The sequence below is a fragment of the Mustela nigripes genome, chromosome 13, assembly GCF_022355385.1.
Source record: "Mustela nigripes isolate SB6536 chromosome 13, MUSNIG.SB6536, whole genome shotgun sequence".
In the NCBI taxonomy this organism is placed as follows: Eukaryota; Metazoa; Chordata; class Mammalia; order Carnivora; family Mustelidae; genus Mustela; species Mustela nigripes.
This window is the reverse complement of record NC_081569.1, coordinates 20,590,950-20,615,206: the sequence shown is the minus strand read 5'-3', so window position 1 is coordinate 20,615,206 and position 24,257 is coordinate 20,590,950. Positions and strand designations below refer to the sequence as shown.

The window sequence follows — 24,257 nt, the reverse complement described above, 5'->3', positions numbered from 1 at the left end:
CCCAAACACCACTAATCAACATGGACTAACAACTAAACTTTTCCTGCTTGCTCCCTGTCAGAAATATATTGTTTTGGCGTAATGCTTTTCCTTCTAAATAATATTTAATCTTTTTAAGTAAGATCTTCTCTTCTCTCCTTTCATATGTCTTAAATTTCTTCTTTCTGTTCCAATCATTTAAGAATATTTTCTTCTGCAGTCTATCCAGGGCGTTGTCAACATAGAGCACTGTCCGTCCTTCCTTCTCTCCAACAGCAGTTGGAAATGATATCAACCATATTTCCATGTATGGCGCTTCTGCAGAGGCCAAGGCATGCATTAAGATTTAATCCTTACTGTAGCCATAGGTATTATCTTCATTTTACAGTTGCTCAAACCAAGGCTCAGAGAGGTGAACTGATTTTATATCATTTACAGGGCAAGTGTTTGGTAGACACTATGATTCATGGCCTGATCTGTTCGATGGGGAAGCCCACACTCCATCCTAGACGTAGTCTCAAAGCATTTTCTTAAACACAGTTGTTTGGTTCTTTTAATGAGTCACCCTGTACTTTTTGGGTTTCTTGCTAATTTTTACTTTTTTGTGATTGTAACTTTCCTATTAAGTCTAGTTTTTTTTAAATCCATGAGGTTATGAACATTAAAATTTCATACCTTACATTAAGCCTTCCAGATTGCTGGTATTAGATCATTACAGTCCACCAAAAATGAAACTTTTTTTAATCCTTTCTTTAGGAGTATGTATGTATATATATCTATATCTATATCTCTTTCTGTATGTCATTACCTTTTTGGAGAATGCTTCTTTAGGTTTCAAGTTTCTTTATTTGAATAAAATTACTTTCCTGTTAAAATTCACAACAAGCACTTACTAAATACTTAACCATGTACTCCCTAAAGATTATAAACAGTGTCCTGGGGGCACAACAATGAATGAGATACCTGGCCGTAGGGAGCTTTTTCCCATTCTAACTTCAACAGAAAAAAACACGTAAATAAGAATCTATAATCACTGGCCCACCCAAGATGATGCTCCCAGTAACCAAGGCCTTATTGTACATTTCATTTAAATAAGTGTGTTAAAAATCAAATTCTAAATGTAGAATTTTTCCTAGGTATGCCTTGCAATAGCTCATTATTCCCAGCCAACAGACCTCCAGCTACTCTTTGCATTTGAATATGTTGGGAAAAAATACCACAATTCAGGTAAATATGAAAATACTAAATATTGTAACTAACTTTACATTGTATAAGTTTTATTCTTATGTTTATCAGAGGCTTCCAAGTACATGAGCTTTAATGATTGTAGAATTATTAGCTTCATAACTGCTACAGAGTAAAGCACTATATACTAAAAGAGGCGAGATTTGTTAGATTATATGTTAGAAAGTGACCAGGAAGAACCTGTAAGTAGCTATAAACATAGGTTTATAAGAATCATATTAGGTCTTTTACCAATGGTCCCTGGCTTGTATTTTACAGTCAAGAAAGATCCCCCTCCTCCCCATTTTTAATTGATAGCTTGAGTTGAAATAGTCTAAACTATTAAAGAAAACAGAAAATCAAAAGATATTTGAAATGCATGATCTTTTCTGACATGGTGTGATTTTATGCAAAAGCTGAAGTGGTTAAACTTTTTAGTGGAGAGATCATCATTGAGGTCATCAAAATACTGAATTTATATTTCTTAATAAAACTGATGAAAGGAAGAGGAGCATTTGTCCAAAGGACAAGTACATTCCAGGCAGTTTTTGTAAAAGTAAAGTAGTACTATTCATATACTTCCTGACTATGTGATTATTCAGTGATGACATCACCAAGGAAAATTCCAGATGATCATGTAATTCTGTACATTTCTTACATGCAAATTTAATTTTAATCAGCCATTTTTAAAAATCTGATAAAGGGAAGAGGAAAAACAAAGGGGTCATGTCTCATATTAGCCCTTTGTGGATTAGGGACCACAGGTTGACTCAACCTACTAAGGCACATGTTCTCCCATTACTAAGGAAGAAAAATAAATCCATTATGTATTTACAATCAAAGATCAGTTCACCCTAACATGGTCGGGAAAAGGATCTTACAAATTATTAATTATACTGGTCTTTCATTTTATTATCTCAAAACATAACATACTATAGTGATTTAACCAATGTAATAAAAGCATATTTGAGTATTATTATATTGTAAATACATTAAAATGTAGGAAAAATACAGAGTATCTACAGGTGCATATGGTATAAGTATATTTTCACTACTCTAAAAGATCTTTGTAAACACCATAGAGATGGTATGTGAAAGTCACGCTTTGCAGAGGGAGTAGCTCTTATCATATAGTGTTGTATTTATAGAAATGAAAGACAAAGTATTTGTAACTTAATTTTTCTTATCAAAATGTAACCAATTGTAACTTAGGCTTGAACAAATTATTTTTAAAGTTTATTTCTTAATATAAATTATACATTCACTTATTGTCTAAACATAAAAGTATTGTAGATCCGGCATTGCTCATTAGGTGAATATTTCTTTGGGTCATCATCAAGCTACAGACCATGATCATCAAGGTTATTTTCAGTAAGATCCTCACCCACACTTGCAAGAGAGTAGCTGAAATGAAAGTTTCAAGAGGTCCGAGAGTTCTAAGAGTCTTTGATTCCCACTTTAATTTATGATAAGATCAATTCTTGATGCTTTTTTTTTTCTAATAGAAATGATTCTGTCCAGGATATAGATTCATGATTTCTGCAGTTATGTAATGACCTGAGCTCAGCAAATGCACTAAACTTCATTATGCGTTTGGGAACCTGATGCCTGCTCTGGTTACTTCTCAGTTTTCTTCATCCATTCCTTGTGGGCATCTCTGGGTTAACAATACCTTAAATATTTATTCTACCCATAGCTCTGCTAGGGGATTTTCTTATTTACATCAATCGGTTCTGTATGTCTTCTTATATAAAGCTTTGTTGATAAAGTTTGATAATTAATACTTAAAATATTCAGGGACACTTTTTTTTATTACATCCTTCAGTCACCTCCTGCTTTAACAGGTACTTCATAAACATAACACTTGGCCAGAGTTTTGTTACAATTCCTCATAGGGTAACACCCTTTAATATCCTTCCGTGCTGTTGCAGAAGCATAAACTGCATCCTTAAGATCAAAAGAAGCCTGAACTATCCACACACTGCAGTCAGAATTCATTAATTTGTGAGTGAAAGATGCCCAATAATCCACTCTTGAACTTCTGGATGCCACCTTGATTCATTGGCTGGATTAAAGAATAAAGAAGTCCTTTTTGCAGGCAGGTAGGTGACAAAGCTGTTTCCACGAATAAGGTCTGGAGTTAGAGGATATCCCCTGCAGTTATCTAGGGAAAGACTCTCTTAGATGGTCTTAAGCACTCTGAGGTTTTCTTCCATGTTCGGCATCCCTTGAGTGAAAACACCATCTCTGCAGAGCTCACCAGTCATCCAAGTACTTCTGCGAGGATCCCGAAGTAAAGGACGTTGTGTAGCACCCCTAGGCTTGGAATCCCTCAGGAGGCGCTGGCACAAACACACAGTGGTTCTGGGTTCTTTCTTTCTTACCTTGAAAGAAACCACAAGGATTCTGCTTTCATCAGTCAGGTTGTTATTGGGCAGATAATGTCACAAAAGTACAGATGGATTTTTGTAATAAAATTGGTAAGATGTCAGATTATGCTTCCAGTCTGGAGAATTGAAAACCTCATGAATTTGGGGTACCTGGGTGGCTCAAGTCATTTAAGTGTCTGACTCCTGATTTCGGCTCAGGTTGTGATCTGGTGAGATCGAGCCCTGCATCAGGCGCTGCCCTGGGCATGGAGCCTACTTAAGATTCTCTCTCTCCCTCTGCCGCTGCCCCTCCCCTGCTCAAAAAAAAAAGAAAGCAAGAAAGAAAAGAAAACCTCACGAAGTTATCTGTAGCCTCAGTGTTAGCAGCTCTACTCCAGGGCAGACACTGACCTTGCAAATGCTGTGATATAATCTCAAGTTGTCATGTAGTCTCAGGGCAGAAAATGTTCATTTTCAATGGTTTATTTTATTTTGTGATTTTCTCCTTTTTATTGACCTAGGCCTTGGTATTAGATTTTTTCCCATTAAATGCTTATTTGAAAACCACTTGCAGAGTACATAGTCCATTTGAAACTGTAGACATTTTTAAAGTTTTTTGCCTGTTGGTTCTTTTAAGATTCTCAGTGTAGCTGTCTCTTGAATACTAGTGATTCCCAACCAGCGTCCTGTATCAGAATTCCCAGAGGAGCTTTTAGAAATGCAGCCATACCAGCTGTGCCCAGGCCCAAAGTCCAAGTCTCCTGGTTAGAACTACTTTGTTGACTCACCCTGTTGAACATAACATCACAGCTTTGTTTTTACAAAACTCGACATCCTTGATGACTTCTTGTTCCTGCAGTATTGTCAAAGCGATAGGCTTTCTTCTCATATGTTGACCATTTTTACTGTCTTTGCTGTTCTTTGAGGCCATTCTAAATGTAGATGGCAGTAGTTAAGTGGAAATTCTCTGATAATTTCAGCACGGCATGGGATCCAGACTTCTGAGCTGTGTCACAGAGGATAGCCAAGATGGGGCACCTGGATGGCTAAGTTGATTGAGCGTATTCAGTTCTTGATTTTGATTCAGATCATAATCTCGGGGTCCTGGGATCAAGCCCTGCGTCGGGCTCCGCACTCAGTGGGACGTTTGTTTGAGGATTCTCTCTCTCTCCCTCTGCCCTTCCCCCCACCCCGCTTATGCACACGTGTGCACATGTGTTCTTCTCACCCTCACTCTCTGTCAGATAAATAAATCTTAAAAAAAAAAAAAGAAGAAGGTAGCCAAGGTCAGGAGTGCTTACTATCTGGTTTTCACTTTTAGTTGGCTGAGGAGCTGTCCTAAAGCCTCAGGTAACTCTGAGGGGAGCTGGATCTTCGTAATATGACTGATCTTGCCACTGTGTTGCTGCATGCATTAGTAATCCGCTTGAAGAGCAGGCCACAGGCATCTGGCCTTTTGGACTTTCTGGAAAGCGTTAGAATTTCCACACTCTCTGATGCCATATTAAACATCTGCTGCACATTCTCTAATAAGCTGTCACTGAAGAAGATGTAAACATATAACCTAGCTCTAGTTGTTGAGAAATGGACAGGTTTTCAACAACCAAAACCTGTAAAATAGTAAACAGTGTAATATCTTATCGGTTCTCTTACCTGATCTTCAGAAGCTTTGTCTTTTAGTAGTTAGACCAGACTACATCTTTCTAGAGAAACTGTCTCATAAACTGTATGTTCTCAGTAGCTTACTAAAGTCTATAACTTCAAAACACTCAAAAGTGCTCCATTCTAGACTCCTAGCTGAGTGTATCCTGCCAAACTATTTGCATAGATAGCTCTTTAAAAATGGTGAATGTGCTCTTTATTACTTCTTTTTTGGTGGTGGCTGTCTCATCGCGTGGTGAGGACCTCTGATAAAGTGTTGACTGGTAATCAGGATAGCAGGCATCATTTCTGTTCCGGATTTTTATAAAGATGATGTTTACTGTGTGTTTCTGGTAATTACCCTTTATCAAGTAAGGAATTTCCCTTTGATTCCCAGTTTACTGAAGTTTGTTTTTCTTAAATTATGTGTAGGTACTGAACTTGATAAAATATTTTTCTGCATTTTGAACTGATCATAAGGGGTTGGTTTTTCCTCTGTAATTTGATCGCATGATGAATTATATCTTCTAATGTTGAATAGCTTTCTGTGGTTTTGGTGTTCTGGAACACTGTGAGTAATGTGACAGTTGCCTGGACATTCCATGAAGGTTCTGCCTCCCAGAGAGATGACAGCTCTCAAGTTTCTCAGCAGACTTTGCTGTTATAGCTCCTCTGGAGAAGGCTCTGTGATGGAGTGGCACTCCAGGATATGTGCTTGGCTTTAGCATTTTACTATTAAATAAGCTCTGCTGAAATCAGAATGGGTAATTCAGATGCCACTTAAAGCATAAAATTCAAAATTCTGAACATGGTGCATAAGACCCTTTCTAATCTAGAGTAGCGCAGTCCAGGAAGGGAAATGTTCTCTCCTCTGCATTTTCTGGTATAGGAACCTCTAGCCACATGCAGCTGTTCAGCACTGGAAATGTGGCTGGTACAACTGAGGACCTGCATACTTTATTTTATTTCAATCACACATGTGGCTAATGGCTACTGTTCGGGGCAGCAGAGACCAAGAGTCTTGGCTCCATCTCATTTTCCAGCCTCTCTTCCACCATCCCTTGCATCCCTTGTGCTCTAGCTGGTATTCTACAATTACACCATGTTTTTTATGTTCGGCTTTACCCAGCATGCCTACCTTCTTCTCATCTCGCCAGCCACCTGGCAACATTGGGCTCCTTCCTTAGGTCTCTGTTCAAGTGTGGTCAGATCCTGAGGTCTTTCGTGCCCCGGCCTCCGTCTCCAGTGAGTGCCAAGGGCGTCCTCCCCTGGGCTGTCGTTGCGCCTGTACATCCTGCTCACTGTGACTGGGGCCGAGCTTACCCTCCACTGTCTTGTTGGCAGTTTCAAGATATAGATAAAACTGCACTCATTTTTAAATTTTCAGGCCTTAGCACATGGGAAGTTCTCCAAAAATACCTGTCTGCACCAGGTGTTAATAAATGGTCCACAGAAGTGGGCATGGCATGTTCTTGGGACAGTGAAGGGGTTTCTGTGGTTACAGGGCAGCACGGGGCTTAGGCAGTAATGAAAGGTCAGGTTGATTATCTAAGGGCTTTTTAAGCAAAACCACTTAGGTTTGCTTGAGGAAGTTGGAAAATGACCATGAGGGAAAGTTTGGGTCAAGGGTATAGCATCACGAAAGCACCATTTGGGGGCATTGGTCATGTAGCAGGCTACAGACTATTTGAGTGCTGCAGAACGTCGTGTCGGGGATGTCAGACTAGAAACTTGCTACCACCATTGCCACCTGCAGCAGTGAGACACAGGACCAGGAAAGATTGTGTCGTCTGTCACCTCAGATTGCCAGGGTAGATGAGGCTGACTGCTGAGACACTCTTTTTCCCTCTGGTCACTCTGTTGGTTTTCCTGAGTCTGTGGGCATGTCACAGAGGACAGCAGTTCTCCATGAGAGAGGGCTTCTTGCTGAGGAAATTCAAGTGTAGGCCCTCTGCTGAAATCCCCAGATGGGAGTGGCCCTGTGGTGGATGGAGTACAAGGAACCCTTGTGAACTTATCAAAGGAAATTTGAGTAGATACAGGAGACCAAGGATTTTATAATGAACCGTAGAAAAGAGTGGGGCGTCAATATTAGGCGGATAAAAGATTTGGTCAAGAGCAGACATGTTTGGATGCATTCATTGTTCCAGGCAAAACATATGGAAAAAATGAGCAAGGATTTGAATTTACCCCACAGTTTAGGGCAGGGGGATGAGGGAGGCTTGTGAGTGGCTTCCATGAAACGATAGGGTAGAAGACCATAGAAGAGGAGAAGAGCTGGGCAGCAAGCATTGTTCCTCATTTCGGGAAGATCGTCAGTAATGGGGAGGAGCGAAAAATGTCTATCTAGCGCGGTAGCTGGAGTGGTGCAGCTTGGTCTCGTGAAAGTCTTTTCAAAATCAAGGTGACCTATTTGAGTTTGAAGGCAGAGGAGAAAGGGCCAGTAGAAGGACAGAAAACCAACGGTGCTGAGGGAGTCAGGAAAGAGCTGATAAGGACGAAACAAAATGAGTTCTTCGAAGAGGAGGGCTGCCTCTTTCTCCGGACCGTTGGGAGCAGTCGGAGCATCTGAGGGAGACTTGAGAGACTCTCAGGGAGCAGGCAGGCGTCCCGTCCGCACGGGTTCCTGACAGGCGCCGAGAGCGGAGAGGGCGCGTGGGACGAAATGGGACCTTGAAATAAAATTAATCATACCGCTTTCTCTTGTAGCCAACAAAATTAATGGAGTACCCTCAGGAGGCGGCGGTGGAGCTGGCAGCACCCAAAAAACTCCGCTCTTCGAAACATACTCAGACTGGGACCGAGAAATCAAGAGGACGGGTGCCTCCGGCTGGAGAGTGTGTTCTATTAACGAGGGTTACATGATCTCCACTTGGTGAGTCCAGACTTCTTATGCGTAATAATCAGACTCTGCTCTCTGGTGACTTCCACGTTACCGTGAATGGAACATTTGTTTTTAATAGTGCTTCCATGGGTGTTTTAAAGATAAGGGAAGGAGAGAGTTTGGGCGTAGTGAGCCTGCCTGCTAGGAGTTGCTGTCCAGGCAGTGTCCTGGAGTCTGGGTGTCTTCTGGGGTTGGAAATGGTTAGAAGACGGAGAGAAGGAGCTAAAGCTTCTTGGGTTTGTGGCTCGGGTTTGGTTTTGTCTTCTGTACCTTTTGTCCTTGCCCGTAGAGAACAAAGATGGATATGTTTTTCAGAAACCGAATACATCTTTGATTAAAAATCATTTTGGAGAATATTTCACGCATCTCCTTTGGCTGTTTTCCATTGCTATAAATATTAGTTCTGTGATAATTGACCCCATGATACATGTTTTAGGCAGAGATGTCTAGGGTCTGCCTCGTCTTCCATGGTAGATGCCATGTGGCCGTCAAGTAGGGAACACACTAAATGGGCATAAATGTGTATACATGGCATCTGGAAAGTACATTTACTTGCCTAAAGCACAGGACTGTTGTGTCACAGTTTGCTTTTTCCTCTCCAGCCTTCCAGAATACTTTGTAGTGCCAAGTTCTTTAGCAGACCAAGATCTGAAGATCTTTTCCCATTCTTTTGTTGGAAGAAGGATGCCAGTAAGTGATGTCTGTTGGATTTCATTCACTCCGATGTCTTTTTCTTCTGCCCAGTTAAGTAAAGGCTCTGCTTCTCTCCTAGCTCTGGTGCTGGAGCCACTCGAATGGCAGTGCTCTTGTGCGAATGGCCCTCATAAAAGACGTGCTGCAGCAGAGAAAAATTGACCAGAGGTAATCAAGACATGGCTGTTGTTACTTGGGACATTTTAGTTATCCTAAATGAGTACAGTAAACTCCTGACTACTTGAAAATAGTTGGAGAATGGCATAGTTTTATTAATTAGTTAGCAGCATGTATTCTGTACATGAATTACCATTTTGAAAAAAAATGTGCATATATTAAAATTAACATTGAAGTTTATACTAAACATAATTTAACCCTTTGGCTTCTAAGACACCAGAGGATCTTACGTTGCTGACATCTTGCTATACCAGTGTCACCTTTAACATACTTCCAGAGTGCAGTGGTTTCTGGTTGAGATACTTCAGGATAAATCAGACTTCTCTATTAGTAGGTGTGTCTAAGGTCTAAGCTCCTTGTCATTAAAGCAGTGGGCATTCAGCAGGCAGCAGCCATCACTGCTGTTCTCTGTCCCTAAAGCGCTCTGCTCCTTCCCACTCTCCTGCAGCCCCTCTTTCTCACTGGTACTGTGTGCCCTCTGCAGCCCTGGCTCTTTGCAGACTACCTAGAAGCTGTCTGAAGCCACTGCTTCCTATTCTCTATTTCCTTCTTCAAGAAGTTCATCTGTGGCTGTGGCTTCATTGATCATAAAATTTATATCTCTAATGTGACATCTTTTCTGGAAGTCTCTCTCTCTCTTTTTTTTTTTTTTTTTTTAAGATTTTATTTATTTATTTGACAGACAGAGATCACAGGCAGAGAGGCAGACAGAGAGAGAGGAGGAAGCAGGCTCCCTGTTAAGCAGAGAGCCCGATGCGGCGCTCGATTCCAAGACCCTGGGATCATGACCTGAGCTGAAGGCAGAGGCTTTAACACTGAGCCACCAAGGTGCCCCTCTTCTGTGGAAGTCTTAAAGGCCCTTTAAACTCATGATGTCCAAACTCAGATGCCAGGACAGGCACCATGCCCTCTCCCAGCCTGTTCTCAGAAACCCAGGAATCATCCTGGATATGTTCTCTTCCTCTTCCTTCCCCACATTCAGTTCATCAAATTCTGTCTCTTTCTCAAAATCTTACAAACCCATGTGTATCCACTCCAGCTTCACCCCCAGTGTGTCAGGGGCCCTCATGCCTTCCGTGTCTCACCAGTACCAGGCCTGTTACTCCGGGCCCGGCCCCGCGGACTGTGCCGGGGCTTTCCCACCTGATGTTCACTGGTGCTGTTCCCTTTCAGGCTGGCTGTCTTCATCCTTATCCTCACGCACTCTCTACCCCACCCGCTCAGTGCTCACTCATTCTTTATATCTCTGTTCAGACATCATTCCTGAAAGTAAGCTGTCCCTCACCTCCTAAATTAGATCAGGCCTCGAGTTATACATTCTCCATGGCTGTTTTCATCGTAACACTTACTTCGGTTTTTAATTGTATATGTGTGTTAGTTTGGTTACTGCCTGTCTTTGCTATGAGGCTGGAGCTAAAGGGACTACGTTTTGGACACCGTTGTACGTTCAGCACTCAGGAAATACCTGCTGTATCAGATACTTATTCAATACTTACAAAATAGATGAGGACAAAGGAACAGATCTTTGAAAACTGGCTCAGAGAGCCTCAGATTGTATATTACACACTATTATTGGTATAGCCAGCCAGATGCTAGGGTTTTTTTCCACACTGCCATACCTAAGAAAACCATGTTTGTTGAAGCAAATAGCCGACAAGTGACCCTCAAAGGAGGTTTCTGGAAAGGAGGGTGACTGCCTTCACATAATCTCTGATGGATTTTTTGCCTTGGTCACGTTGAAAGTGACCTGTCTGTCGTGTCGTGCTCCGAGGCCAGTCGTTGACTGCCATGTCTGCTCCTGAAGTGCTCAGGAAGGGGCACAGCTATTAGAGGGAAGCCTGCAGCACTGCTGGGCCAGGGTTCTTTCTAAACTCTTAATCTTTTTAATCTTTTAACTTTATTAAGCTGCAAATTGTTTTAATTCCTTTGTTTTCCCAGCTCTCCCACCCTTCATAAGTAAGACAGATTGTCTTCGCTGTCTGCGCTCTCTCCACCCCCTTTTCCTTAGGCTCATCAGCTCAGCCCTACTGCCCTTCTCTAGGATTCTCCACAACTGAGCTTGTGTCCACCAGAGGACCTTTGCCCTGACTATACCTCTGCCTAGAGCACTTACCCACCAATCTTGCATGGCTTCTAGTCATTTGGGTTTTGACTTCAGTATCATTTTCACAGAAAAGCCTTTCCAACCACGTGACCTGAACTAGCCTGTATTCATTCGGTGAAGCCACCATGGCCCCTTGTTACTTATTCATTTATCCTCCCATCACTAAGCATAGAAGCCCTATGAGAGCAGAGGCCCCACCGGTGTCATTCGTCTGTCTCCAGCCCTTAGAGTAGTGCTTTAGCTCATAATAGGTCTTCAAAAAATATGTGTGGCATGAATGAATGACTCAAGGATTTTGTCTTTATTAGGATTTGTAACGCAGTTACTAAAAGTCATCCACAGAGAAGTGATGTTTACAAATCAGATTTGGATAAGACCTTGCCCAATATTCAAGAAATACAGGCGGCTTTTGTGAAACTTAAGCAACTATGCGTTAATGGTAATTTCATTTTGTGTGTGTGTGTGTGTATATATCTGTATATATATGTATGTATATAATGAATGGGGGTTACAGCATTGCATGAGGTATGTTAGAAAAAGTTATATTCCTTGAAAATACACAAATAGACATATTTAAGTTGAGGCTCATTGAAATATCTACAAATTATTAAATGTGACAATATCAGAAGCTCTTAGAAAATGAGGTGTTTAAACTGCTTTTTGTTTTGGAGGAAAGAAATAAACCAATGAAATCACTTTCAAAGCGTGAACTGTCCTGGTAGGATCATTTGGTAAAAGTGCCAAGGAAAACAGTGAGCTTACCTTCCAGACAAACATACTCAGATTTTAATGCAGACAGTTACGTTGTGAGATATGGAACTTGACATGGATTTCAGACAGAGCCGTGTTGTAATCTGTGTGACCTCCGAGTTCTAATCCTGTGTTTGAGCAGGTGCTTCTCAGGTGCTTTGAGTGTGTCCCAGGGAGGGGGTGACTCACGAAAGCATCTTTGGTGTGAAGTGAGTCCTTCCCAAAGGGTGCCCAGAGAGGGCCCCTTGTTACCCAGGAGCGAGGAGAGGCAGCTACTGGGGCAGGTCTGCAACGGTGAGGGGGCACTGGCCTGGAGGGAGAGCTGGCGGGGATGGGGGGAGTGTTAAGAAAGTACAGTGACATGAATGATTTTCGGCTGTCTGATGGAATGTGACCAGAGCCTGGAGTTCATGAGGTGAGAGACACCTGGAGACAGGCCGGGCGGGACTGGGGAGGGCATGCAGGCCCTGCCAGGAAGGTGTCCTTGTTCCTGCTGTGGTCACAGACACCGTGTCCTGAGAGGCAGGGCGGACGGCAAGGGAGGTGGAGAGAGACAGGGAGGGCAGGTTTTGCCAGCAGGAAGCTGTGAGTGCGAGCTCCAGATTCCAAGCAGAGGCTGCCCAGGAAAGCGAGAACCACTGGCTGTTGGGAGCAGAGAGGTGCTGAGACTCTCCAGAATTTCCCTGAAAGCCAGAGTGAAGGAAACCAAGGCCCAGGAATCCTTGTTTTTTTTATAGGCTTGTACCATGTCTCTTAATGTTTGTATTGTTAAATGAAAATGCATAATATTTTCTTAAAGCCAGCTTTTAAATATGAAAAACTGTGATGTGTATCACTTAATTCTGATACTGGTCACGTAAAGTTCTTTAAAATGCCTAAACATGTATGTGTGTATAACTGCCATATTTATTGCAGAGCCTTTTGAAGAAACTGAAGAAAAATGGTTGTCTTCACTGGAAAATACTCGGTGGTTAGAATATGTAAGGTTTGTACAGCCACTTTCTTTTTTTGAACTTAACTTTTTTTATTTTGAAATAATTACAGACTCACAGGAGGTACAAAAACAGTGCAGTGCTCCATTTACTCCTCACCAGCTTCCCCCAGTGGTAACATCTTCCATACCTAGAAGATGGTGTCAAAACCAAGTGGCACGGGGCACCTGGGTGGCTCAGTTGGTTAAAAGCATCTGCCTTCTGCTCAGGTCATGACCTCAGGCTCCCGGGATTGAGTCCCGCATCGGGCTCCTTGCTCTGCAGGGAGCCTGCCTCTTCTCCTTCCTGCTGCTCCCTGTGCTTGTGCACTCTCGCTCTGTCAAATAAATAAAATCTTTAAAACAAAACAACACCACACCCAAGTGGTATAATGTATAGGCCTTATTCATATTTCATCCATTTATTCGTGTTTCCGTGTGTGCGTGCGGCGGTCTGTGTATCTGTGCGCGTATAGATCCCTGCAGCTGCCACAGTCAGGATAGAGACCTGCTCTGTCACCACAGGGCCTCTGTGCTGCCCCTTCAGAGTTGCATCCCCACCCCTGTCCCTGCAACCACTGATCTCTGTGTTTTGTGATTGTGATTTCAAGAATGTCATGTAAAGCCGCTGGGTGGATCAGTGGGCTAAGCCTCTGCCTTTGGCTTAGGTCGTGATCTCAGGGTCGTGAGATCAAGCCCTGCATTGGGCTTTCTGCTCCACAGAAAGCCTGCTTCCCTCTCTCTCTCTTGTCTGCCTTTCTGCCTACTTGTGATCTCTCCCTCTCTGTCAAATAAATAAATAAAATCTTTAAAAAAAAAATGTCATGTAAATCAATCCCCTTTTTATAAAAGGGTTAATGAGTTTCCCTGATTAAAAAAATCAGAAGATACTCTGTTGAAGAATCATATAAATACTGATGAAATTCATAAAGGTTATTGAGAATACAGTTTAGTAGAATAGTAGGTGTGTTTGATTTCATATACTTTAAAAGGAATATTTATAGTGGAAATCTGATTTTTTGACAGTATTTTTCCCTTTCTCTTTCCAGGGCATTCCTTAAACATTCAGCAGAACTCGTGTACATTCTAGAAAGCCGGCATCTCTCCGTCATCCTACAAGGTAATTTGTTACCAGTGACACTGGTCACCATGCCAGGCAGCTCGGTGACTGTAGTCCATTCAGTCACATGACTCCTAGCCATCTCTTACTGTCCACAGTGCCACCAGACACTACAGCTTCGGCACCTCAGTTGAGGACAGCTGTGGTCCAGCGGCAGCAGACAGAGAAATAGAAGGGAGTCTGCCCTGGGTTAAACCTTCCTTCCTATAGCATGAGAAGTGTGGGTCACAGCTCCCACTGGAGTCATACAAAGTGTTAATCTTGGCAGAGCATCCTTTCTCTCTAATCTTACGACGTTTTGAATTCGTACAGATTTCAGTTTAAATGCCTTTGGATCACGCTGGATTGGACTCTAAAGAGAGTTGGGTATCAAAAAATTGAGTTGAATAGCCAATAATGTGAAGTTTGTCTGATGTTTAGGAGCAGTACAGTACAATATAAAAATATTTCAGTTAAGCAACGGATAATTATATGTGAAATAACTTTACAGCTAAAAGAATTTCTAAGCTAACCAATGATGAAGTTTCATAAACCATGAGCTACCTTATTTTATGACATTCACATTGCTTAGTTTATGAATATGCTATGCTACTAAAGCTTACAAAAGTATTTTTACTAACTGTCGAATTTAACTGACTTGAGCAAAGTAAAGATATTTAAAACCTTTCGGGGGAGAAAAGAATAGTGATGCACTATTTCAAGTAATCCTTAACTGATGCAGTCAGAGTTATTTAATTCACAAATGCCTGCAGAACCCAGCAACCCAGTAATCTGTCCTCTGAGCCAGTGGGTCTTCTTACCCTATTGCAAAATCCTACTTAGTGCATGTTTTGAAGCATTTGTTATAATACAAAAGGCTTAGAAGAGATACCAAGCCTGCATTTTACTAACAATTTTTTTTGCAGAACATGTTTTTGAAATAGGTTATTATTCACTTAGTTTAAAATTCACCCATTTTGAGTGTAGGAATCATTATTTTTTAGTAAATATACAGAGTAACTGTAGAGTTCAGAGTCCAGTTTTAGAAATTTTTTATCACACCAAAAAGATTCCTTGTGTCCAAGCCCCAGACAACCATTAGTCTGCTCTCTGTTTCTGTAGATTGGCTCTATCTGCATGTGTCATGGAAACAGTCATACAGTATGTGATCTGTTGCTTCTTGCTTCTTTCATTTAACATACATGCTTTCGAGGTTCATTCATGTAGCATGTAGCATTTTTATTTTAATTTCTGAATACTATTCTTTTGTCAGTACCACATTTTACTTATATATTAGCTATTGATGGACATGGGTTTATTTCCATGTGTGGCTGTTATGAATTATGCTGCTGTGAACATTCCTTTAAAAGTCTTCATGGGGACATACTTGTTTATTTCTTGTGGGTAGGTGCATAGAAGCGGAATCCCTCAATTCTAGGAGTTACCATCCTTAAAGAATGATGTTGGTTGTGGGTTTTCATAGATTCCTCTTATGAGGTTGAAGTATGTCTGTATTCCTCATTTAATGAGAGTTTTTATTGAGAATGAACTTTGGATTTTGATCACACAAATAATTTTTATGCATCTAATGAGATGATTATGTTATTTCTATCATTGATTTTATTTATATGAAGTGTTACTTTGTTAGATGGATGTTAAACCAACCTTGCATTCCTGGAATAGATTCTTGCATTCATGAGATAATTTGACTTGCTCATATTTTGTTAATGATTTTATAATCTAATTACAAGGGATACTGGTAGACATTTTCTTTCCTGATTTCTTTCGCTGGCTTCGATATCAGGGTATTTACTGGCATTATTGAAATGGATACAAACTATAAAAGATGGGAGGAAAATGTTTGCCACCTTTTCAGGTGATGGTGGACTGTCCCATCCCCCCTCATTCACTTCTGAGTCACCATATGGAGTTGCCAGTAGAAAAAGTATATTTAATGTTCTTAGGAAACAGAAGTAGAACAGACTCATGCAAGATTTCCACCACAAATCACTGAAATGTAAGAAGTATGAGGGCTGTTCTCTGTTTTCTGGAAAATATTCATGTATAAAAGACTATCTCCCATTAGACACTAATTGATCTGAAAGTCTGTAATGCTTTAGAGTTGCTGGAATCCAGTGAACTTTCCTAATTTGGATTATTTTCAAGGCAGCCTAAGCAGAGAGTAATGTATTATCCACTTTATTCTTTCTTCCCCTTCTCTCAGCATTTTTCTAAGTAGTATTCATTTTCTTTCCATTTTCTTGACAGAGGAAGAGGGAAGAGACTTGAGCTGTATTGTAGCTTCTCTTATTCAAGTGATGCTGGATCCCCATTTTAGGACAATCGCAGGATTCCAGAGTCTGATCCAGAAGGAGTGGGTCATGGCCGGATATCAGTTCCTAGACAGATGCAACCACTTAAAGAGATCCGAGAAAGAGGTAACAGAATCATAATGCTCCCTGGGAGGGAATCTTTAAGTGTATACAAGATAAAATTCACGTCATCCTGTGAAGGGGTGTTCTGTCTGTAAAGAGATGAGGAGCCTTTTTAAATGTTGCATTTGGTACCTCTTAGCTTCTTTAGTCTAAGACTAGTGATGGATTAGCATCCAAATTGATGCACTTATAAAGATGACTATAACTATAGAAGTGAAATTCCAAAAAAAATTGACTGCTGCATTTCTCCAAGTTGAAAGCTGCTTGAAAAATGCTGTATTATCTCTTCTGTAAAGCAGATAATGAACACGTTAGGTATTTTGAAAAATCAGTTTTGGAATATCACATTTTCTTAAAATGGGGCCCATGTGTGGAGAATGGAAAGTTGGAGAGGGTCATCTTTTTGAGGGCTGTGGGCATTGTGAATGGCCCCGCACGCCTCTCACGGATGTGCTTGTCGTGGGAAGCGCGGCTTGACTCGCGGGCTCTCTGTTTCACCACCACCTTCTGAGGAAATCCCAACACTGACTGCTTCACTTTTAAGTTGCCGGGACTCCGGGATACAATGGCTGTCTTCAGCTGCTGGACTTGGCGACCCACCATATGACCGAGAGACTGGCGCCAACCGCGTTCTGAAACTCTGCCAAGTTTTCTGGGTGCTGAGCCTGCACAGTCCACCAGAAGCGAATACAGAAGTCGCTTTTTGCTTTGGGATTATTTTTTTCTTTTTTTCAGTGTTCTAAAGAATTATTTCCAGGGCAAGCTTTATCACATCTCTTAATGTCCCCCATTTATACAGCAGCAACCTGTCCATTGGCTTTGCCATTTCAGCTCAATAGGCTTCTTTGGCAAGGAAGGGCTGTGATGTTTATGGAAGTTGAACCTACCTCTGAGCTTTGGCAGAATCCGTGTTTAACCTGCCTGCATAGCCTTGGCACAGCTTGGGAGCTTAGTGTTTTAGGCTGAGGGGTTTTCTTAGTAATCTCTTCCTTAATGTGAGCCATAAATTTGGAAATAAATGGGAACAGTTGAAGGCTAACATTGAATGATCCCATTTTCTGTCTATGTCTGCCAGTCTCCCTTATTTTTGCTGTTTTTGGATGCCACGTGGCAGCTGCTCGAACAGTACCCGGCGGCCTTTGAGTTCTCAGAGACGTACTTAGCAGTGCTCTACGACAGCACCCGCATCTCCCTCTTCGGCACCTTCCTCTTCAACTCTCCTCACCAGCGTGTGAAACAAAGCACGGTAAGTGATGTGTGGCGAGAGCAACTGCTCGGTTTGTCTTACAGCTTTATGGAGGTAGAATTAAAGTACAGTTAGCTGCATGCTGAAAATACATCAATTAAAACTGTCTCAGCTACCATTTTAAGCTGCAGTTTCTGAATGAATTATTTAAAGACTTAAAAAATCTAGGAACCTGTTTCATTTTTATGAGTGAGCACGTTAGGTGTTTTTCTCTGATGTACATTGTACATAATAAACCAGTATTTAGGGGCGCCTGGCTGGCTTAGTCGTAGAACATGTGACTCTCAATCTCAGGGTCATGAGTTCAAGACCTTGTTAAGCATGGGGCTTACATAAAAGAGAAAGAAAAAAGAAAATGTGATAAATAACAATTAAAAAAACCCAGTTTTTAAAGATATAAATTATATAAATTATTTTATATATATATTTATATATATATATATATATATATATAAGTTATTTTAACCACTGTAAATGTTGTACTTTTATATTTATATTTTCACATTTGGGCTGTCCAGATCGATAATTAAAAAGGTTCTGCTGGAGGACTTTTATTTCCTGGAATAAAAGTTGTACAAAGCAAGATTATTTTCTTTAAGAGTTGTGTGGGAAGGACTGTCAGAGATGAAGGGTACCCATGTGCTAGACTGAGATTCTCAGTGGGTGCTGGCTTACCAGGTAATCTCAGAATCCATGTCACCTGCCACACAGCAGTCCTATTGGGGTAGGATTATCAGTTTCTATTCACATTTCATTGACCTAGAGGAAGAATCGTGACTAAGGAGGGTCTCAAGCCACGCTTGAGAATAACTTCTGATTGCCATTGATAGAACCTTCTGGAACCACAGGTTCTGGCTCGCCCACATTTGAACCAGCAGTGGGAATAGCTGGTATATTCTGTGATAACCATTGAGAGAAACAAAAAGGGCAGCTCTCGTGGGCCTCTCAGAAGACTTTCTAAGAAGGAGGTTGCCGTCTTGGTGAGGGGTAGGGTCCTCAGCCTTGGCAATAAGGCCCTTGGCCAGGCGACATAGCCTGGATTAACATGAGTCCCACCCAAGGTTTGGGGGACCAGTGAGCCCAGGTTCCTCATCTGTAAAAATGGACCCACAAGACTAACAAGTATTAGCTTTGGCCTCGTTCTGTGAATGGAAAACATTTTGTCAACTGTGAAGCATTATGCTGCACTGTTTTCTAAAGAAATGAATTGTTCTAGATGTGGATATGAAAGACAAAGTGCACTGGACATTTGAAGAGATGATTTTTTTTTTTTTTAAGATTTTATTTATTTATTTGACAGAGAGAGATCACAAGTAAACAGAGAGGTAGGCAGAGAGAGGAGGAAGCAGGCTCCCTGCCGAGCAGAGAGCCCGATGCGGGACTCGATCCCAGGACCCTGAGATCATGACCTGAGACGAAGGCAATAGCTTAACCCACTGAGCCACCCAGGTGTCCTGAAGAGATGATCTTATTCAGGCTGTTGTAGTATGAATAGGAAGAACTTTATTAATGAGGAATACCCCAAAGTAAAGGAGGATGCCTGGAGGCTTATTACGAGAGACAGGAGACGTGAGGGAGCAGGTCTGGGCTCAGAGTAGGTGAGCCATGTCTCAGTGGTGCTGCTTTGCAGGGGCTCAGGGTTGGAGAAACTTAGCACTGTCATAGGGTATTTATTTTAGGTTGGAGAGTTGGAAGAAGATTTTCATAAAATATATTCTCTGCTTCCCTAGAAGAATGTCACCTATCCCAGTCCCATGCTGAGACCAGCAGTGGGCTTGGGCTCTTGAAGTGTGGTGAACTCTGTCCCTAAACTAATGGACTCTGAGTTGCTCCTTTTTGTTTCTCGTCCATTGGCCGTCATCCTTGCTGAGCTGTGGTGGTGCTGTGCATGGCACTGCTTGCCTGCCCTGGGGCTTCTCCCTTCCTCTCCCTTCACTGTCCCGCGAGCACACCCGTAGACACACACACACACTACACACACGTGAGCCTTCAAAATGTACATGAGGCTAGGAAATGAGACAGCCTTGTTAGATGGTAAAACCTTGGATGTAAAATGCCAGTACGTCAGCCTGGTGGTCCCCGTGACCACTGTGCCTTGGGTATGTGTGGGGGGGAGCTCTGTGGAGCCCAGGTTGGCTTCCGAGAGACAGTCACTCCTCCCCCTGCTTCTTGGCTGGATTCTGGATGTGCCGACATAGGTTTACAAATAGATTTCTGTGGAGGAATAAAAGTTAATATTTTTTTTTAAGTGTATCATCTATTTTTCCTGGTCTGTCCTCCAGTGCTATATTTTTTTTAACTTGACTTTTTTCAAAAGCTTTTCCTGGCAAGCACTAACATCAGATCCCTCCTGCCCTCGGTGCTTTATTATTCATGATTTGATCTTACAGCCAGACTCCAGGCCGGCAGTGCCGCCTCTGCCTTCCCTGGGAAACTGACTGTTGATTTGAGGTCCTGATTTTTAGCATGACTGCTGTTCTCAGTTCCTTCTACAAAGACTTTTCCTTCTTTTCTCCATTCTGAGGCTGCCTTAGATGCTCATGGTCAGGTACTATTTGTGGAAAACCTAATCTTCCTTGGAGATATTTTTAGTTTTCAATTTTTTAAAAAAATGACTGATTTCTATATATTTTCCTAAGTAGGCCATTAAAACAGGTTGGGGTTTATGTTTTATTAAATTTCAACTCTTAACAATAGTATTTTTTTAAATGGCGCTTAATGGGTTCAGTTTTACTCATTTGAAATAGACAATGTTGTAAACTGCCCTGTGCTGTTAGATAGCTTACCTGTTTCTGGCTGGCCCCTAGTCGACGTGGCGTGGGTCACACCTGTGGCACGGAGCTGACCTCCTCACTGCTTTTCTTTTTCTTTTTTTTTTTTTAAGATTTTATTTATTTATTTGACAGAGAGAGATCACAAGTAGGCAGAGAGAGGAGGAAACAGGCTCCCTGCTGAGCAGAGAGCCCGATGCGGGACTCATCCCAGGACCCTGGGATCATGACCTGAGCCGAAGGCAGCAGCTTAACCCACTGAGCCACCAGAGTGCCCCAGCGCTGCTTTTCTGATGACACTTAGTTTTTGCCTTTTTTTCCAATTTCCAAAGAAACTGGTTTTTTGGAGAATACTAGAAGGTACACAGAAAATACGAATCCATCGTCTCCCACCATCGGAGAATCGATATCTTGAGATATTTCCTCCAGAGAGCTAATAATCTGCATAAACCTGCTTTTGTCACTCAGCTGAGATGAGGGTCATGCTTTGAGATGCTCCTCACCTCCTCCACGCAGACACAGTGGGCTGTCAGCCCGTACCCTAGTGCCGCTGGCTCCCCAGGCTGCGTGAGCCCGGGGAGCAGGTGGTCCGGCCTCCGTGCATGGTCTTCATGGTCTTGGCCAGACACCAGGACGATGCACAGTGTGGGGGGCGGCTTCCTTCCTCGCTGCTCCTGGGCTATGGTTTGGATATCAGAGGTCACTGGGTAAGTGCAGGGTGTCTCTTCACCTAGAAGAATGGGGTAAAATAGACGCCAGTGATTTCCATCCGAAGATTGTCTTGCACATCCATTTTGAGTACATCGTGTGCTCAAAAAGTAAAATGCTCCAAGTACAGAAGTAACCGCGACATGTTTCAGACTCTGTGGTATCATCTCTGTGAAATTTCACTTCTAATCACATGCTCACTGCTTGGAGGCCTTGCTTCCTTGGGGTCTTCCAGGAGAAAAGGCCCTCTGCTCGCAAACACAGCATGTGAGGTGTCCCTCTGAGGCATGGTGCCAAGAATGTCTCTTCTCTCAAAGCAAAACATGCTGCCCTCGGGGAATAGAGTTGCTATAGTTCAGAAAATTCAGCTTAAATAGTGAGTGGCTCATCACAAAAAAGGCATGTATGTAAGAAAATCTTTCATTTGACAACTTTTCAAGATGTTCAAATATTTTATTTTGCAGGAATTTGCTATCAGCAGAAATATCCAGTTGGGTGACGAAAAGGGTTTGAAATTCCCCTCCGTTTGGGACTGGTCTCTTCAGTTTACAGCAAAGGATCGCACCCTTTTCCATAACCCCTTGTACATCGGGAAGAGCACGCCTTGTGTGCAGAACGGTTCTGTGAAATCTTTCAAACGGACAAAGGTAAATTACAGAAAGGCACTGACAATAAAAACCTGGTGTCTGCTCACACCTCACACAAGGTATATTTTCAGAACACTGAGTATTAAGAGCCAAGTCACTTCCCTTAACGACAGTGCCAGAACAGATTCTGAGGGATCATTTGCTTTGTACCTGAAATAACCCTGCCCCGACTTTTCTTCTTGGTGACTGAAGCCCACAGAGTTTGCTCAGCCTCTGGAATTTAGCAGATAGGAGCTCTGAGCCTGGGGGCCCCCATTCCTGAAACCCATCTGCTTGCCTGTTCTTTCTAGAATGAGCCAGGTGTGCACTTTTTCCTAACCAAGAAGTCTTAGAAATTTGCATTTAAGCAAATTACTGAACAGGATGTATCCCCTCCCCACCCCCATGCAGGCAAGTGCTGAGAGCCAGAGTCCGTTCCTAAAAACGTGGAACTCCAGTGGAGGAGGATCGGGATGAGTATTACAGGGAAGGAACCAAATGTTCTTTATGGCCGCAGTTCCACCATCTCTCATAGTACTAGGCTTCTGTTTGCCACTGCCCCTTTACTGTCTTTCCAAAAAGGGGAGCCCAGGAGAAATAATGCAAAATCCTGTCTTCTGCACAGAAAAGCTACAGCTCCACACTGAGAGGAATGCCAGCTTCCTTAAAGAACGGAATCATCGGTGACCAAGACTTAGTTCCAAGGAGAAATTCATTAATATTAAAAGCAAAGCCCGACCCTCCTCAGCAGCCTGATGGCCAGCGCAGCGGGATGGAGCGGTATTTCAGGGAGTGGTTTTCCAAACCGGCCGACCTGCACGGCGTCCTCCTGCCGCATCTCTCTGGGACACACGTGAAGCTCTGGAAACTCTGCTACTTCCGCTGGGTGCCCGAGGCCCAGATCAACCTCGGGGGCTTCATCACTGCCTTTCATAAGCTCTCCCTGCTGGCCGACGAGGTGGATGTGCTCAGCAGGACGCTCCGGCAGCAGCGGGCTGGGCCTCTGGAAGCCTGCTATTCGGAGCTGGACAAGAGCAGGCTGTACTTCCGGGCCAGCGGCCCGCACGATGCCTCCGCGACGCCCGACTTCCTTTCCTCCTCCTTCCCCTTCTCCCCCGTAGGCAACCTCTGCAGACGAAGCATTTCAGGAACACCATTAAGCAAATTTCTAAGTGGGGCCAAAATATGGTTATCTACTGAGACACTAGCAAATGAAGACTGAAATGTACTGTTTTCTGAACATTTTGAGGGCAGCCATAAACTTTTCCTCTGACTTAAAATTGCTAACCTAGGCATTTGAGGCTCCAAGAATTTTCTATGTCAGAATAACAGTTGAAATTTGCACTAATATTTAAAAATATGTTGAATTGTGCGTCTTTCATAATTTTTTTTTTAAATATAGGCAGAACTTTTCTTTCTTATGGCCTCTTTTTTGTCATTTCAGGCCTACCTTAGTTTTAGGTGATCTGTAGGCAGACATTCCCCCACTCTTAATACTGTGAGCAAACGAATCAGGTTTTGTCTGTGGCATTTATTTTGTCCGCATCCATTTTCTCCTGCTACCTTCTAAAGGTTACCTGGTCTTCAGGTGAGCACCCCAAAGAAGCAGACACCAGGAAAGCTAAGAAATTAATTTTAAGTAGATTTTCAAGATGCATCTGGTAAGCACCCCTCACAGGTGTTAGGTAGTATTTGTATATGTTTCTGGTCACTTGGTTCTTGCTAATTGAACTCACTTGAGGGTTCAGTATTTCCAGGGCCATAATTTATTGGAGGTCACCTTGTTTGGTACCGTAGATCACTGTGTTTTAAAATCATGAGTTTGCTTTTACCCTCATAGGACTAATATGCACTGTTGACTTTAAAAGATTTGCTGTAGATAATACAAACTTAGAAGTGCCTTTGACATTAATATTAATTAAGGTATGCATTAACACAAAGTTAAACACAATTTCAGTTTTTAAAATTAGGGTGTTAAAAGCCTACATATTAGAAACAGGTTTCTCACCACTGAGCTTCATACCAATAGCCAGGAGTGCCCAGAACTGCATTTCCTTCCCTCTGAAAGTCAGTGAGGACACTGCAGTCCTGTGGGGAGGACCAGGTTGGTGACAGCAGGAGGGCTGAGTGCTGTCTGTGCAGAAATCCACCCTCGAAAATAGAGGTCTTGCTCAGGCATTCGGGGCATTGCCTGTCAGGATTTCCGGTGCAGTTAACTGTTGCTGACGCTTTCCCTTGGAAATTGCTAATGAGGTGGTGAGTCTGCTCACCTGTACAGAAGGCCCTTCTCCCATGGACAGATTTCTTAGTGGTTAGGTATAGCCAACAGGACAAATAAAAGGGCACTCCTCTCAAAATACTGCCACCTTAATGTGGAGAGAAGCCCCCCCCCGCTCCTGGCCTCTGCCAGCAGTATTGTGATGGAGAAGCACACAAGGTGTGTGTTGGTCACATTGTGGGATAGGAACCCAGGACACACAGTGGAGGCCCTGAGCAAGGCTCGAAATGACAATGGCGGTCAGCACCACACCCTGGTCCCTGTTTATAGGATGGATGTTTTCTAATTGGGTGGTTACTTAGA

The 24,257-nt window shown here is 42.5% G+C and overlaps 1 protein-coding gene across 2 annotated transcripts in view; it reads left to right on the top strand.

Moving 5' to 3' along the window:
• Positions 1 to 23,097, top strand: part of MTMR10 (myotubularin related protein 10) — a 50,425-nt gene extending 27,328 nt beyond the window's left edge. For both annotated transcript variants that reach the window (XM_059371713.1, XM_059371714.1), the window contains 11 exons: positions 1,116 to 1,206; positions 7,923 to 8,088; positions 8,700 to 8,787; positions 8,870 to 8,958; positions 11,380 to 11,510; positions 12,737 to 12,806; positions 13,841 to 13,911; positions 16,159 to 16,328; positions 17,401 to 17,571; positions 21,515 to 21,697; positions 22,302 to 23,097. In XM_059371713.1, coding sequence (XP_059227696.1) covers positions 1,116 to 1,206; positions 7,923 to 8,088; positions 8,700 to 8,787; positions 8,870 to 8,958; positions 11,380 to 11,510; positions 12,737 to 12,806; positions 13,841 to 13,911; positions 16,159 to 16,328; positions 17,401 to 17,571; positions 21,515 to 21,697; positions 22,302 to 22,898 — 1,827 coding nt within the window. In that variant the 3' untranslated portion in view covers positions 22,899 to 23,097. The remainder of the gene's footprint in view (positions 1 to 1,115; positions 1,207 to 7,922; positions 8,089 to 8,699; positions 8,788 to 8,869; positions 8,959 to 11,379; positions 11,511 to 12,736; positions 12,807 to 13,840; positions 13,912 to 16,158; positions 16,329 to 17,400; positions 17,572 to 21,514; positions 21,698 to 22,301) is intronic.
• Positions 23,098 to 24,257: the final 1,160 nt, after the last annotated feature.